Genomic DNA, 18341 nt, shown 5'->3' with positions numbered 1-18341 from the left:
TCTTGGTGATTTAACCTTTGTTAAAAAGCTTGTTAAAAATACCCATTAATGACTTGTACAAAATTTTTAGGTCAGTTGGTTATCTTGATATTGATGCTAGAATTTGTTTTCTTAGAAAAAAAATCTCTTTGTATTAGTTTCTTTTTAGTTATTTGTTTATAAAGGTAAAGTATGTGCTGTGTAGTGTTTTGGTTTTTTTTGTTTGTTTTTGGGTAGAACTCCTGAATGGATCAAGTTGAAGCAGCTTTCCCTCAAGTAGTTTTTACTATCTTCTGAAAATCTTTTGACTTAACATCATTCAAAATGTGTTCTTTAGTTATCACATCAGTGCAGGATGCATGTCAGACATCTCTAAGCCAGGCTACATCTCTTTTCTGTTTCACTTGCATTAAATTTGCTGGTTGGTTGTAAAAGCGGAATATTCTTTAGAATTTAAGAATTGGTATTGGGCTGTTTGCTAAAGGATAACAACAGATTCAGGTGTATTATAAAAGTATCTTTCAGTATAATTTCAAATTCAACTTAAGAAATATTGAGTACATATTATAAGAAAGAAATGATGCTAGTAGGTACAGGGGATACAATAGAAGTAAGATATGGTTCTTGATACTTTCATGCTAAGTACAAATTGATTCTTAATACAACAGGGAATATGACCTCTCATAAGAAAAGTTGAAATGTAGTGGTATGCAATTTGAAGGAATAGTAGCCTGCATCTAGTTTAAGATAAGAAACAATCACAAGATTCATTCATTAATTTATGTGATCAGTATTTGTTGATACTCATTACTAATCTCCTATTCTGTGTTCTATTGCTGGGAATGAGCAAGGACAAAACAAAACAGGCTTTGCTTTCTTGGAGCTAGCATTTTACTTAGGTAATGCAAATAATAAACAAACATATGTGTGGTATGTCAAGTGGTGGATAAGCACGATGGGAAATACAAAGCATGTCAAAGGTAATAGGGCTGGGCAGTGGAGAAAGTCTGCTAGTTTCTGTTCATGTGTTAAGAAGGGCCTCACTGAATAGAACCTGGAAAGAAGCCAGGGAGCCAATCTTACGTATATTTGGAGGGAGTCTTTTAAGCTGAGGAAGCAGCAAGTGCACAGGACCTAAAGTGAGAGCATGTTGGGTGTGTTCATGGAATAGCAAGGAAGACATTGGGGCTGAATGGAGTAAGGAAAGGTGGGAGAATGCTTGAAACTTAAGGGGAACAGACGATGGAAGGTCATCTAAATCACTGTAAGGACTTGACTTTTATGTCAGGTGATGGGGGAAAGCTAGTAGAGGGTTTTCAGCAGAGTTGACCTGACTCCTGTGTTTTACAGTGATCACTGGGGCTCCTGTGTGGAGAGTGGACTGTAGTGGGGCAAGGGCAGAATCAGAGAGACTAGTAGGCTCTTGCAATAATCCTAGTAAGACGTTATGGAGGTGGAAGAGAGAAAGAGAAGTGGTGAGATTTTGGATATATCTTGGAAGGAATAATGAGAGAATTTGTTGACAGTTTGGGCATACTTTGTACCTTTCATGAGTACTGGGGGATAGCCAGACCTTTCTAAATATACTTCGTTTATACTCCTAATTTGAAGGAAAAATTTTGAGAAAGAAACATAAGTGAAATTTACTTAATATAATGTATAATAATCCTTCATCTTAAAATAGGGCAACATAGAACTGGTATTGTATGTGTTTCATTAGTAATTTATGAGTGCTGAAGGTCACTGGCTCTGAGAATCTTCTTGGTCCTCCCTGAGACCCGGGACCTTGTACCACCTTGGGAGGTTTAGCCTGTCTCTAAAGTCATAATAACCACATGGTTTTCTTTCAGAATTTCTTTTCTTTGCATATTTGCTCAGTGAAATTCTAAAAGTATATGGTTTGCGTAAAGTGAATAATGACTTCTAGCCAACTTTCATCTGAAGCCTGTCCTAAAGTCTGTAAGAAATATGCGTTAGAGAAGTCTTTAAAATAATAATGAATTGATTAGTAAGTATGAGGAAAAGTGATTGGAGAAGCAAATGTTATTTGGCAACCAATGATGAAAAACACTGGGAGATTTTTTTCTTCTAAAAATAAACTATCCTAGTTTAGAAACTTAATTTGAAAACCTCATATAATTTCTTATATTTTCCCCCCAAGTGATTAAATTCAATTTGAAAGTAATAAAACTCTACTACAGTATTGGGAATAATTCAGTGGTTGAAGTGAAACTGATAGTACAAGAGTATATTGTTAATTAGAATACATAGTCATAATTCAGAGATTGGAATTCCCTAACATTGTAAGTCTAATTTCTGTAATGAAAGAAAGCAGTTCCTCAGGCAGTATATAGAATTATGTGAATCTATAGACTACTACTAATAAAGACTACTTTTTGTTGTCGTTGGTTTTTTGTTTTTTGTTGTTTTTTTGTTTTGTTTTGTTTTTTACTTAAGTGAGTGCAGTGTTGTATTCTATCTAAAGCTTCTGTCTTTGACATTGCTGACAGTAACCCTGAAGTGATACACATCTCAAAGATAGTTGGGAATACCGCGCCATAGGACAGAGAAATCTAGGCAAGAGATGAGGATTTCAGAGCTACTTGAAAATGTTATAGTTGAAGCAGAATGGATGAGTTCACTTAGGAAGTAAGCAGAGAAAAAGATGCTGGACAGAGTTAACTGTATAAGGTAGTTTCCCTATGTAATTAGTAGGATAAAGATTGAGCTTCTGGTAAATCAGATTTATAAGAGGAGAAAAGATCAGGAAAATCAGGAAAGTAAGATGATTTGGTTCTGTGAGAACCCAAATCTTGATAATTTTTATTTTCTAAAAAAATTTAGCTTATTAAAGATTATATATTTCTTATTGGATTCCTTGAATATCATCAAAGAAATGTATTATTTTCTACCATAGCATATCAACATTTATTTTAAAATCTGTATTTTGTACATTCAACAAATATTTATTGATTACATGTTATGTCAGACTATAGATGTTATGAACATAATAGACAAAAAACCTTGCCCTAATGAAGCTTATTATGCAGTAAAGGAAGACAGACAATAAATAGCATTAATTAGTAATGTATAGAATAAATTACTGATACATTGCATATTAGTAATGACTGTTGATGAGGAAAATACAAGAAGAACAAAGTATTAGCTTGGGCTGCCACAACCAGAGATTGGGTGGCTTAAGCAACAGAAATTAATTTCTTCACAGTTCTGAAGGCTAGAAGACCAAGATCAAGGTTCTGGCTTAAGCAACAGCAATTAATTTTTTCATAATTCTGAAGGCCAGAAATCCAATAATTTTCTTGCAGATTCAGTTTCTGGTAAGGTCTTTCTGGTTTGCAGATGGCTGCCTTCTAGAACATTGTGTCCTTACGTGGGGGGAGATAGCGTGTTGATGTCTCTTTCTTTTCTTGTAAGGGCATGTTAATCCCTTCATGAGGGCTCCCCCCTCATGACCTCATCTAAACTTAATTACCTCCCAAAACCCCATCTCTAAATACTGTCATAACATTAGAGGTTAGGGGTTCAACGTAAGAATTTGGGACAGGGGGAACAATTCAGTCCATAGCAGATAGATAACGTGTGAGCACAGGTGGTAGAGGTGTTGGAATAGCTCTTTGAAATGGGGCCAGTCCGAGAAGGTTTCACTGAGAAGATGGTATTTGAATGAAGAATTGAAATAAATGAAAGAATGAGCCATGTGGCTTCCTAGGACAACAGCTTTCCAGGCAGAAGAAATAGTAAGTACAAGGCCCTAGGGCAGGAGTGAGCCTGGTGTATATGAGAGACTACAGGGAAACCAGTGTGGCTGGATGGGGAAGCAAGGGAGAACGTGGGATTTGTAGTCAACGTAAGAACTTTGGATTTTGCTCACAGATGGGCCACCAGTGGAAAATTTTGAGCAGGGGACTAGAAGAGTAATAGGATTGACTTATGTTTGGAAAGAATGTGATCTATAGCTCCTACAAAGCACTAAAATTGTATAATTTTGAAGTACTTTAGTATATTGTTTAGAAAATAGACTAGTTATTTGTTTTGTTGTTTTGCTTTTAAATCAAGAAAATGCCCCCAAGTTAGAAAAAACATATACCCTTGCTATTCTTTTAATGTGTATAAAGCATGTAGAAATGCCTATTAAATATAATTCACTAGCATTTAAAAAGGATAAGTATAGGGTTATAGTATTAATAATATTTGTAGTTAATAAGATGATATGCTATAATTTTATTTACTTGAAATAATCAGTTAAATTTAGGAAACAAATACTCCACGTATTTTGGTTACCATAACAACTTAGGTGAAAAATTGAAGAACAGATGTTACATCAACCTGTTGATGTTTAGTGGTATGACAGTTTTAAAATTCTACTTACACTGTTCAGATTTTAAATTTATGTAAAACATAAGTTGTCCTTGAAAGAGATAACGTTATTTAACTTTCTTCCTATAAAGACTGTTATAAAATATGGATGAATAGATGTGAATAACGGAAATTGTAAGATAACCCAGGGTAGAAATTTACCTGATAGATTTATTTTATAACCAAAAGCATTTAGACTGAATTTTTTATTTTCTGTTTCTCTCACCATCTTACTCTCTGCCATCCTTTTCTTGGTTAGGGGGAAGAGGTGGAGAATGACAGAATATAAAGGAAAAACATTTCAATGGCCTTATTGTTGTTTGGGGTTATATTATTATAATAATTTTGAATAAGATTTATTTCTCAATGTTTCTTAGAGCTTTCAATGTCAGCCTTATTTTTAAACTGTTTTTTAAATCTTGATGTTCAAATTTACCACATTCAGTTTTTATAGCTGCTAGCAGGCTATAAATGCATTCATTTTAATCTCATTTTATCTTGAATTCTTTAAACTTTCAGGAAGCTGGGAGTTGAAGTCCTGTAAATCTCTCTTATGCATTTATAATTGGACAAAGTAAATGCATAAATCGTTAATATTAAACATCTCACGAGTTAGGAAATACGAGTGTTTAACACTGAAGTGAAATGTCGTTGTTGGCCAGTGTACACAAGCATACACTGTTCACCTTACAGAATTTCATTTTGTCTGACGTGGAGAGTGTGGAGGAAAAGGCAAATATCATAGCAGCTGCTGTAATTGAATTGGCATCTGAATCATATAAAGCCAGGAAGCCTGACAGTAACATTGTCTAAAACCTTAAAAAAACATTATGGTGCATGTGATGTGTATCTACTTGAGGCTGAAGTGAATGGGCTATTAGAAAAAAAAAATGCTTTTAGAGGAAAGAAAAGTATGATATCTTTAAAAAACATTAAAAAATTGGAGGTGATTTTTTTTCCCTCTTGAAATGACTTGGTTTCTACTTTCAAAGGAAGCTTTTAACCTAATTATAAAGCTTCTGTGGCCAATAGTTTTTTTTCTCCTGTTTTTTTTCTTTCTTTAAAACCTAATTATTATAGTTTTATTTTTTATGAGTGAGTAATTGATAACTGTTTTCCTTGATATATAGAGCCCAGAAGAGTCCTGATGTGCACTAGCAGTTGCATAAATACTTCAATTGTTACTGGGAATAAAATACAGCCATTTCATAATATATCATTCTCACGTCAGGAGTGTTTGATTATAAATTAATTTGAAAACTTTTTCTTATCTTTCTAGAAGAAAATTGACCTGTGCCAAGTTGGCCTTAAATTTAATTGTTTGTATTTATTAAAATTTTAGTTGTTTATAATTAATTTTTAGACCCCTTAAAAAACTAATCCGACTCCAATTTTCATTGCAGTTTATGAAAGAAAATGAATTAGAGGGAAAAAAAATTTTTAAGGTAAAATCATGACTTACGCAAATATAAGATGAACAATATCTGAGATTTTCTTTAACTTACTATCACTGAAAGAGCCAGTAATAGGTTACAGGGAGCTTACAGGAGAATTTAAGAACCATAAGAATATAGACAAGTAGGAATGCTGAAATGACTTTACAAATAAATGCAAAATTGATCTGTTATGAGGCAGTAATCAATTGCATTCCACCAGATGGTTCACTTACATTTCTGTGGATAAGTATTTGCATTGTTAATAGTTTTCTACTACTTACAGAGTTGTAAAACAACTCTAGGACCATGAAAGGCAGAGGTGACGCTGAAGGATGCACTGGAGAGGATACCCCGATGATCTTTTTTGCCCATTTCCAAGTCTTTCACATTTTTTTCGGTTTTTATTTTCTGTTGTCATCCGTTTGTCTTTCAAGTAAAGATAATAAATCAAATCATCCTGTCAGGCTTATATATACATGGAAGGATTTGTTATTTTTAAGTAGTCACATAGCCATCATCCTTGTTGTATTTATTTTCTCTCTCTCTCTTTTTTAAATTTTTTTTTACTGCTTATTCTTGAGAGAGAGAGACAGAGTGTGAGTGGGGAGGGGCAGAGAGAGATGGGACACAGAATTTGAAGCAAGCTTCAGACTCTGAGCTGTCAGCACAGAACCTGACATGGGGCTTGAACTCATGGACTGTGAGATCATGACCTAAGCTGAATTTAGACCTTTAACTGACTGAGCCACCCAGGTACCCCGTTTTTGTTTGTTTTTAAACATGCCATTGACTTGCTCAACAAATCTAGCCCCACAGTCTATATTTATTGATTGTTTTGTTTTTTTTTTGGTGAGATTGTCTAACCTAACTTGTGTTAAAAAACAAAATTCAGCTGAGTAAATTTAAAGATTAAATTAGCTTTATTCAGTGATTAATGAATTGGGCAGTATCCCATCTAGCAATGGAAAGGAGCTCCAAAGAGCTGAATGAAATAGCGACTTCTGTAGGCAGAAGGGCACAGGGAAAGAGGGGTTACCTCATCCTTCTTTGGGGGACAGAAGGGGACTGTCTGGCAGATTACCTCACTAAGTGCTGACCAGGAAAATCCAGATTTACTGGTTTAAAATTCTATTTCTGGAAGAGGTTGAAACTGCAGTTAGATTAGTAGTTAAAGTCTTGGTTTGATGATGTGGGGCTTATCAGAGGTGACTCTATTTTGGGCCTATTCGTTCTTTTTTTTAACACTTGTTACTCTATATACCTATAGACAGCAGTTTAGTTTTGACAAGAATATTTTATAGGCAGTGAAGCTATGCTTTTCATATTAGGATTCCCTTAATCTGGCTGCTCCACATTAGTGTTGACACATTTGATCAGGGATTTGAATGGTGGTGGCCTGACCCTTCCTTTGTCAACATGGTTTTCTCTCATATGGCCAGCACGTGATTGTGGGGTGATGCTTTTAGGACTCTGTAGCCAGGTTTTCATCAACCTGAGAAGTTTCTTGATTGAGGGGACTATCATTGTCCTCTGTCTTAAAAGGCTTACCTGTATGTGCGTCTTCAGGAAGAATCTATATAGAACAATGAAGAAGGAGCTCAGACCAACCAAATCAAATCTAACAGAATAAAAGATGTTGCAGCCACATTTTTCTCCCATGAAGAGTAGATTTAAGAGGTAGTTAAGAGAGGTTTTTAAAACATCACAATGATGATGAGTACATAATAGTTGGAAAGAAAGATGATCATAGGTAATTGTATTTAAAAGACATTTAGCATCTGAGTGCCCTTAACTAATAACACCAAAAGGACCCTCATCTAAACTAAATCTAAAATAACAATCACAAAAAGCCTCTGAAATGCCCATGAAATGCCCATTTTCTTCCAGTAGGGTAAACTTCAAAGAGTAGAAAAATCTGAAAAAAACCAAAAAACAAAAACCCCAAGTCTCAGGTATAATTTAAAAGCTTTACTGCATTGGAGAAGACAGGCTAGGTGCCCCCTGAAGCTGGCATGAGAAGGCTGATCTAGCTACATTGAAAGTGACAGAAGAAGAAAGAATGATTTTACAAACGTAAGATACATCCGTTCCAGAAAATTGCTAAACTTGTGAATACAGCAGACAAGCTCTAAAAGTTTCAGTGGAGGCTGGGAAGAGCAGAATTGATGCCCCAGAGCAAAGACTTATTGATGCTGGAGATAAAGGAACATAGCACAACCAAACTAAAAGACCCACATCTAAAAAAAATATCTGAAAAATGGAAGAATACTGAAAAGACACAAGTCGGGCTGCATATAACAGTGGTAAAGTCCAGAACCTTCACTTACGCCTTAGTTTCTTTGACTGTGATTTCTGTATCACATGTTTGATTTAGATAACACTTCTCAGAGTGGGCTTTTAGAAGAATCCCAAAGCATTATGGCCGAGAAACCCTGAAATGATGTTGCCTAGGTCTATAAATCTATCAAGTGTTTAATCTTCATTGCAAAGACAGGATTTTACAAGCTGCCATATATAAAGAGAAAATTTAAAGACCCATATGAGTAAGAATGACTTTAAATTTTTCCTTTTAGACTTTGGAGAAGTATAAGAGTTTAGGGGAAAAGAGATAAAACAACGAACAATGCAGGTAATGCACTCGAGTGTGCTATCTAGCCAAACCAGCTTTTCTTTCTTTTGAAATAGAAGAAACTTTAATACATGGAACACATAAAACAATATGCCACGAAGTATTCAGTAGCAGTTCTCTTTCCAGAAGCTACTGACGATCAAGAATTAGATGGAGTATGTAGTTTAGTTTGTTTATATATGACTGTGATTATAGCTTCCACCCTGCTATTCTTAGAAAACTACAGATCAAGTAAGGAATTAACAAAGAATTGAGTTGAAAATATGAAAAATAAGATTCAACTGACATAAAAAACGAAATGCTAGGAGAAAGATGTATTTTTTCATAAAGTACAAATACATAAAATACAAAGCTTTCATAAAAATATTAGTCGTTAACTTGGGCAGAAACGTGTATACTTAATATAAAAATGTTGTGGTTCAAATTATCAGAACATAGTACATTAAAATTAATATAACAAAAATTAAAATATGGGCAACTACATGAAAATTAAAATTGTTGTATATATATGACAATAAAGAAATCCATAAACAGTGAGAACATGCCTTAAAATAAAAAAATTTTCTAGTGGTTGTAGTTATATTTTCATGGATTGAGTGTCAAACATATATGTCAAAAAATTATCAATTTAAATGTCTGTATTAGTAATAGAGAAAAAGAGAAAGGAAATTGAGAAATACAGTGTGCCCCAGACAGGGAAAATAAAATTAAGTAGAAATAAACAACATTTTAATAGTTAATTGTTTTAGAAATTGTGTCAAAGTGGAAATTATTGAATCAGACAGACAAAGAGTAAAATATAAATAGGATCAGTAGAAAAGCTACAATAATTAAAATGCAGGAAAACCAAAATACTTGAGAGCATGTTATTTTTAGGTAGATGGTGTTAATTAATGGCTCAGGTCAAGATCAGAAGTAATTAAAATGTGTGCATGCATAAGTGTATGTGTAAGAGAGAGAACTGCCTATGTGGGTACATCTAGAAGTAGAAATTGTAACGAGAATGTACCCCCTCAAATTAATTCTCGGGGAAAGAGGTAAGGTATAATTAAATCAAATAAATAAAAACGACTGTATTAGAAATCCATAGTCCTAACAAATTAGCAAAGAAAAGAGCACCTAGCTAGGCCTGGTGGGGATTTACTTTGAAGAATTTTTTTTGAAAGTTTGAAGAACCGTTATTCAACGAATAATTAACTCTAGCTTCAAAAAAGGGACATTGTTAATTATTCATTTTATGAACATTTTGTTTTCACAAATTGATTTAAAAAAATACCTTTAAAAGAATTTATGGACTGGGCATGAACCAACAGACAATACAGTGCCAAGTAACAATAATTATTTCCTCGGAGCAAGCAAATTATCCTCAGATACGTGGGTGGCATATGAAAGCAATGCTGTTAACACAGGAGAGAATTCAGGAATCCTTTTTGATCCCTCTCTTTCCTCTTTCTGTGTCCTCCCACAAGAAGATCCTGTGACTTCTCCTTTTCCATCCCTGCTGCTACAGCCCTAGTAAAGTCACCAGCATCCCCCGCTCCTCCAATTCACTGCAGCCAGCTCATGTTTAATCCTCCTGCTCCATTTTCACCTCAACCCCGACAGCCTGTTTTCAGTATAGCAGCCAGAACGGTCTTTTCAATGTCATTTCCCTGCATAAAACCTTTCAATGCCATCTCTTGAATTTAGAATGAAAATCCAAATTCCTTAGTCTTTGAGTCAGGTGATTGGGCTACTGCTTCCTTCTCCAGTGTTTTCATGTGTCCCTCTCCCCCAGGTTTTCCTTGATTCCAGTGATTACACACTGTGCTTGTTTCCTCCTCACAGCTTCTCTACTCAATCTTCTTGCCTGAAATATTCTTCCCTCAGCTCTTTACACAAACGTCATCTCCCCTGGGAGGCTTTGTTCGATTCCCCCCATCTCAAATAGCCCTTCTTCCATGCAGCTGCTCTCTAAGAAAGTTCACGGTTTTGTTTCTTCATGTACACAACGAAAGTGATCTTGTTCACTTGTTTATTGTCTTGTCTCCTCCCCTACAATGTAAGGCCCTTGTTCGCTATTGTATCCATAAAGCCTGTGACAGTCCCTGAGATGCTTAATGAATATTTGTTAAATGATAGCATGCTAGGTCATAATAGGAAAGATAGGCTAAATAATGCTGGGTTAAAAATAGAAAAATTGGGCAGTACAGTTGAGTAGCAGTTACATTCCCTTATGGAAATTTAGCATGTAGCAAACTAATAGTTGATAATGGGAAAAGGATGCTTAAGGGAAGTACAATAAAAATAGCAGCGGTCTTGGGAGCTTTGGGTTTTAATTCAGATCTACCACCCACCTAACTTTGCAGAAGTTACCTAATCTAACCTTCAGGTTCTTCATCTGTAAAATTGTGATAATATCTCCTGTTTTATGTACATACTTAAGTATTTGTGTCGTAAGGTCCTGCCTTTTCCCCTCTTTCCTTGCCTCTCTCTCTCTTTTAAGACATTTCAATGACAAATACTCTACATCAGGCCCAAGATTTTAAAAGTGGTTCATATCAGGGGCGCCTGGGTGGCACAGTCGGTTGAGCGTCCGACTTCGGCTCAGGTCATGATCTCACGGTTTGTGAGTTCGAGCCCTGTGTCGGGCTCTGTGCTGACAGCTCGGGGCCTGGAGCCTGCTTCAGATTCTGTGTCTCCCTCTCTCTCTGCTCCTCCCCTGCTCACACTCTGTGTCTCTCTCTCAAAAATAAATATTAAAAGTGGTTCATATCATAATGCCAATTTAGATAAGTAAAATACCTGGTACAGGACAAGGCACATAGAAAATGAACAGTATATGTTAGTTTCTTTCATGTCTAGTGGGAATCCTTAGGTTGGCTAATTCCATATTTAACTCCAAATCTTCCTTGGGATTCTTAGAAGTGTATATTTTTGTTACTAGAATACATTCCTGCTTTCTCTTAGACTCTCGATTCTTAAAGAGTGTTTTCCCTATGACGTTTATTATAATGATTTATTCATAGCTTGTGTTTTATAGGTGTTTGTTTAAAATCCACCATGTATTTATTAAGTACGTGTTATGTAGAGTACATACAGTTAAATGCAGAAAACGAAGTAAAGGCAACAGAAAGGCATATTCTTGTTGTATTGTGGGAAAATATTGCTGACTTTTAAGGAGATGAAGCTATATTTAATAAGATAGATTTGAATTTATAAAAATAAAAGATGTTGACACCCTGAAATGTAATAAAATAAACGTGGAAAGGACAGTAGAAAATAAAAATATTTTACCAACATATGTGATAAAATCTTGCTGTGCAAAATAGATGAAGATTTGATAGAAATCTGGTCTAATAGGATTTTGCTTGATCGATAGTTGGAGGAGAGGATTCACACATGTAGAAAGATTCATAGAATACCTTTATGAAGAATATATAGTTTTTCTAGCAATTAAAAGTAGGTCAGACATCTCAAAAGTACGTTTATTCAGTAAAAGATTTACTCAAGAAACAGTGTGGTGCAAAAAATGTAGTACAAAAGCATGTAGTGTAAGAGGATTAAAAACAAAACAACAGAAGTAGATTCTCATCCCTTTTTTTTTCTAAGTCTTCTTACTTTTGTGCCTCTTCCCAAATTTTTTTTTAAATTAGACTATTTTTAAGAGCAGTTTCAGGTTCACAGCAAAATTTCATGGAAGGTACAGGAGAGATTACCCATATACCCCTTGCCTTTGCTCAGTCTCCCCCACTATCAAAGTCCTGTGCCAGAGTGGTACATTTATTACAGAAGGTGAATCTACACTGACCCATCTTTATGACCCAGAGTCCATAGTTTATATTAGGGTTCACTCTTAGTGTACATTCTGTGGGTTTTGACAAATGTATAGTGACTTGTATTCACCAGTACAGTATGACATAGAGTAGTTTCGTTGCCCCACAAATATTCTGCCAATTCGTCCTTCTCTCCTTGCTCAGCCCTAACAACCGTGGATCTTTTTAGTGTCTTCATTGTTTGCCTTTTCCAAAATGTTATGTATATAGTCAGAATCATATGCTATGTAGCCTTTTTAGATAGGTTTTTTTTTCACTTAATATGCATTTAACGTTCCTTCATGTGTTCTCATGGCTTGATAGATCATTTCTTCTTAGTGCTTAATAATATTCCACTGTCTGGATGTAACACAGATTACTTATCCATTCACCTACTGAAGGGCATTTGGCTGCTCCAAGGTTTGCCAATTATGAATAAAGCTGCTATAAACATTTGCCAAGCAATTTTTTGTTCCCTGCCAGTCACTTAACCTCTTTGGGGTTTAAATTTCCTCAATCTGTAAACTGCAGCTGATGATTTCTAAGGTTTCTAATTTTGGAATTATATGGTTATTATCTAGTTAAAAATCATGAAATCTTATGTTATACTGATTATGAATAACTTAGATAATAGGCCTGTATGCTGAAGACATTATAAGTTGGTAAAGCCTTTCTGATAGAAAGCAGTCTGGTCCTGTATAAACTAAAAGTATACTCTGTTCACATCATTCTTTTGGCAGGTATACTTCAAGTAAACCCAAATGGAAGTTATAACATTTTTTTTAAGCAAAGATTTTCATAGGGTCATTTATTAAAGCCAAGTAAAACAAAATGAAACTGTGGAAACAATTCAAATGCCCAGTGATGGGGAAATGCAAAGTAAATTGTGTGAGGGCAGGGATCATGACTATGTATCCTGACTGATGTATACCTAGCAGATCATTCAGTGTGGTGTTCTAAATATTGGCCATTTAGAACTATGTAAAAATACTGAATAAAAGGACCTAGGGGAAAGAGAAAAGCTTTTACCGAATATAAAAGATTAGATGGCATTCTGCTTTTCCCTTTGCTGCTTTGCATCTCTCATTGCTAAACTCAGCTTTACCAGCTGTTACTTGCTAGGCTCCATACTTGCCCCTTTACTGACACCAGTGAAGGTCTCAGGCATGTGATGTAGCAACCATAACATAGCGGCTTCTCACTTGGAAAAGGACATCAGCATGGCTGTAAAGGAGTTAAAGCAAGAGTGGATTGTGTGTCCCCATTTTGCCAGGGCAGGCTCATTTTGTGCCTGATGTCTCATTTGAGTTTTAATAGCATCTTACACTCTCAAAGGTGTTCTGCTTTGGGCAGTAGGTCACCATTTTGCTGAGGGTCTGACTTTCTGTTTATTTCAGTGCTATAGTTGTGAAACGTTTTCTTGATTTTTCAGTTAAGTTTAATGAACATTTTTTTAATGCTCAGTAGATGATTGTGAGATAGAAAGAAAATTAAGACGAGGCCCCTGTCACCACAGAATTTCACTTCAATGCTTTTTCCTCTTTAGTTTATTTTGGTAAACCATAGCCTTCTTCAGAATCAGAAGTGTTCCTAGATCTAAGCTCCTGCCCTGGCATTACCCATTTAGAAGGCCTTTTTCTGGTTTTCCTCTGGTTGCATGCCCTTCTCTCCTTTGGAACTTAAAGGAATATTCCCATCTAAGAACCTATGCCCCTACCATGTGGCACTGTGGGTATTTGGGATAATGGAATTCCTTGCCCAAACACTTTTGAGCCTGCTTCTGGGCCTGTGGGATCTCTTCCCTTGGACACATGCACACAAAGCTCCTCATAGTGCCCAGGAAGCCAGGGATAGGAGAAGGGAGTGGACAGCAGGCCAGTGACAGGAAGTGGGTAGGTTCCCTGCAACCTTACACATTCCAAAATTCAAGAATTCTAGTTTTGTACCTGCCTTCAGGGTCATTTTGAATGTGTATTTTTCAAAGTGGGAGAATAGAAAATGTTTTCTACAGTAGTTTATTAGCTTGACTTACTGCTTTTAGATATTTAAACGTATGGTATCTGAGTGTTTATATTCTTGCCATGGACCCCACAAATAGCAGAGGCAGCCCCACTCATAGTAAAACCTAAAACCCTATGACCTGTGAGAGCCTACATAATCTGCTCTTGCCCATGCCCTGCTCTGCTCCAGCTGTGCTAGCTTCCTTACTGTTCTAGAACAGTCCAGGCACACTCCCATCTCTGGTCCTTGCATCCCTGCTGCTGGTACTTGGAATGCTCTTTTTCCAGGTACCCACGTACCTCTTCCCTCTTGTCCTTCAGCCTTCAGGTCTTCTCCCCAGCTACCCCTCCTCCTCTCTGCCCCCATCAGTATTTAACAGTGAGACCTTGGTAGGCTAATCTTTCTAAAATTTTACTATCCCCACAAACATTGATTGTTTCCTTCCCAGCTTTACTTACATCCCTTAACATCCATCACTATAAAAAAGTTAAAAGTGGGGTGCCTGGGTGGCTCAGTTGGTTAAGTGTCTGACTTCAACTCAGGTCATGATCTCTTGGTTCCTGGGTTCGAGCCCCACATCGGGCTCTGTGCTGACAGCTCAGAGCATGGAACCTGCTTTGGATTCTGTGTGTGTCTCTCTCTCTTTCTCTCTGCACCTCCAGCCCCTGCTCACGCTGTGTCTCTCTTTTTCTCAAAAATAAATAAACATGAAAAAAAAAATTAAAGTTATAAGTAATAAGAAACTAAACTAGCTCCCTCCCCTAAATATCTTTCTTTTAACCCCCATTAGATATAAAATGTTTGTGCTTTAAAAATTCACTATTTTAGGGGCACCTGGGTGGCTTAGTCGGTTAAGTGCCCGACTTCTGTTCAGGTCATTATCTCACGGTTCATGGGTTTGAGCCTGGTGTCGGACTCTGTGCTGACAGCTCAGAGCCTGGAGCCTGCTTCGGATTCTGTGTCTCCCTCTCTCTCTGCCCCTCCCCTGCTCGTGTTCTCTCTCTCTCTCTCTCTCTCTTAAAAAATAAACATTAGAAAAATTTTTTTTTAATTCACTATTTTAGTTTTTATGTCTTAAAGTCCTTTATGAAACCACTGTAAAGAATCACATAGATCTTCAAGTCTAGTTATTTAAAGCTCCAATCCCCCTACCTGCCCTCAGTTTTAAGGGTAACCATTTCCAGCTCTTAAATAATTCTTTTGGTATTTCCCACCACGTCTACCATCACATAGTCATATCGCTACTTCCTAACTTTCCAGTTTAAGCATTTCCAATTCACTTTTCCCCGTAGAGGATGAGAACGAAGGGCTCCTTTATCACTGATATACCTGTGCATGCACCCACATGTATCCAGCTCTCCCTCTTCCAGTTGTTTGTTTGTGACTTGGGGTAGATCAAGATTCATTGTTTTTAAAACTGTGAACACCAGTCACAGCTGAACCATGTCATCATTCTGTGATTACTTTTCCTGTAGCATTTTGTTTTTCCGGGAATTAAAAATTGTCCTGATTTTGATCTGCTTAATCTTGTAGGTTATTAGCATCAGTTCTCCCTCAGACTGTCCTAGTTACATGTATCTTTCTTCAGTATGTTCATATTTCTATATCCTCTTGTTTTCCTTTCCTTGAGAAAGTCTTAGAGTCTTCAGATCTTTTTAAATCTGAATGGTGTTCTCACAGTCAGCTCTAGTGTGACTGAAATCATAGAGATACCTCTCATTTATCCCTAATAGGACATCAGACAGTCACTGCAGATATTTTTTTCAAATATATTATTGTATAAACAAATAATAAAAATGTAACTATTTACCAGGAATGTCTCTATGGTCCTCTTTCACATGTTGTAATTAAGGTACTTTTTATTCCAAAAATATAGAATGTATTCTTATATTTCACTGTTTTGCATACAGCATAGTAGGAATTACTGGAATAATTTATGTATATATTTATATGCATATATAAATTTATATATGTGTGTGTATATATATGTGTATATATATATATATAGTGTGTATATATATATATACATACACACACACACACATATATACACAGAGTATTGTATTCTTCATTTGTAGGCCCTTAAAATTAGAGAGAGATGTAATTGCCCACCACTTTCTGGACCAGACCCTCGATTACTGTTCAAACTCAGCATGAAGCATTTTCTTGAAGAATCGGAAAAAGAAGACCTAAATATCACTGCTAAGAAACAGAAAATGGATACTCCTACCATTCAAAATCAGAAGCAAATACCCTTAACATATATAGTTGAGAAAAGAACTGGCAGTTGAATTAAAATTTATGAGACATGGGATATATGAAGAATGCAGCAATTCTTACCATTTTTATGTTCCTTTTAAAAAAATGATGTTTGAAATACAAAAATTGTATATTCAGGGTCAAATCATGTATATTACAGGTATTACCTAACTTCTTCTCCTAGGTATTTTCATGAAATATTGATGTATTTTAATCTATTTTAAAATATCTTCAATGAAGAAAATGTCACAGAATAAATTTGTATTATGTTTTACTCTGTCTCATACTTGGTTTTGATTTGGAGGCAGACCTCTAGTGGATGAGAAGTCAGAATGTGCAGTAATTCTTGTTGTAGAGAGAGTTCCACCTGAACCTAAACTGGAGCTCAAAGTCTGGGTGGTTATGGTGAACTGGGAAACTGACCATCAGTCTGAAGCACTGTTTACAGAAGTTGATTTGCAATTGGATAGGATTATGTGGAACAGGGGACCTTGGGATAGAGAACTTACTGGTCTTCTCTTATGGACTCTGAGGGGAAAAAGGACTGTCTAGGCAGAAGCTGAAGAAGCTGTTTTCATAGGAGGCAAAAGGAGTGCTCTTTGTGGTCCAAGTGACAATGAGAAACACAACAAGGAGGTAGGGTCATTTCCTTGCAGACACAGTGTGCTGCTAATGTTGTGAAGTCCTAACAAAGTTGTGTCATCTTGGCTCCTTCACGACATTACAATTTGGGAGTCTTGGGGGTTCTCAGAGAAGGCAACCACCCTGTTGTCATCGAGGGTACCACCAAGGATGTGGGAGGAGGTGCCACCCACAAATTGACCTCCCTGGGCAGCAGACATCAGTAAAAGGTTGGAAGGAGGTGGGAGAAGAAGCACTAGGCACAGCCCGAGCGGTACTCAGAAATTACTGTGTATTCTGGAAATCTGGAAATAGGGTTCTAAAGTGTATTATTATGTGTATAAAATTATTTCTACTCCCAAACTGATGCAGTCTAGTGATGTTGAGTTTCTCTTCCTGGTAGGGACATTTTTCTAAAGACACATTACATTAAATGGTTTCTTAGAGAATTGCAGGGGAAATAAACGATCTTTTATTGACTGTCTGCTATGAGCTGGACCCATTTATTCCAAAACCCCATGAGGTAGGTTGTAGTGGCCTCATTTTACAATGAGAAGCAGGCTTGGGGAGGTTATGTGGTACACCCAGGGACTCTCACCTAGAAAGAACAGAGCTACATCTGTCTGGCTGCAGATCAGTCTGTCTCCACAGCTCTCAGATATCTAAAACTATGCTATCAGAGGGAACAAATGCCATCCTCGGTTGTGTCTTAGCATCCTCATATAGGGCTTCAGTATAGGTAAAAATCTCCTAATTATAAAATCAGGATCACCTACCTGCAGGATGACTTTCTAGGCACTCCTCTCACACCTTTCCATCAAAAAATGTACACGAAGAGGCAGGGGGGTGAGGCAATTTAGGACAGTGGAGCCTCTCCCCACTGCCTCTGAAAGCCCGTGACTTTGCATTTGGGATGTGTCCTGACACCTCTCCTTAGACAAGATATGTATCTAGTTATGAGGAGAATTTCAGGGGCTGCTGCTTATATTTTCCAGGGCTTACTACAGATGAGTGGGAAGGACTTTCTTGCTCTGCACACAAGATAACATTTGTAAGGAGGAGGTTCAGATTAACTGTTGTAGTCATTGCAGTCCTGTCTGAGGCATTCCATAACGTGTAAAGACGTTTGGAGAATGTCACCTAGAGGTAAACAGTAAGACACGCCATCAGATTTCCCTGTATATTTCCTGAGAAAATAGTGTCGTGGAGGCCCTAGTCGATATTTCCTTCCATCCCGTTATCACA

General features: G+C 36.6%; 1 protein-coding gene across 6 annotated transcripts in view; it reads left to right on the top strand.

Annotated features, from left to right (window-relative positions):
- OMA1 (OMA1 zinc metallopeptidase) overlaps positions 1-18341 on the top strand; it is an 80126-nt gene that overhangs the window by 59459 nt on the left and 2326 nt on the right. For 4 of the 6 annotated variants that reach the window (XM_015072340.3, XM_015072341.3, XM_027059056.2 and 1 more), the window contains exon 9: positions 16295-16749. The exons of 1 other annotated variant lie outside the window; for it this stretch is intronic. In XM_015072340.3, the coding sequence (XP_014927826.1) occupies positions 16295-16507 (213 nt within the window). In that variant the 3' untranslated portion in view covers positions 16508-16749. Of the gene's footprint in view, positions 1-16271; positions 16750-18341 lie in introns of those variants that run through there. One more of the 6 variants, XM_053214144.1, reaches the window with a different exon arrangement.

This window comes from Acinonyx jubatus, chromosome C1 (genome assembly GCF_027475565.1).
Source record: "Acinonyx jubatus isolate Ajub_Pintada_27869175 chromosome C1, VMU_Ajub_asm_v1.0, whole genome shotgun sequence".
Classification (NCBI taxonomy): domain Eukaryota; kingdom Metazoa; phylum Chordata; class Mammalia; order Carnivora; family Felidae; genus Acinonyx; species Acinonyx jubatus.
Note: the sequence above shows the minus strand (reverse complement) of the source record. Positions and strands in the feature narration are given on the sequence as shown.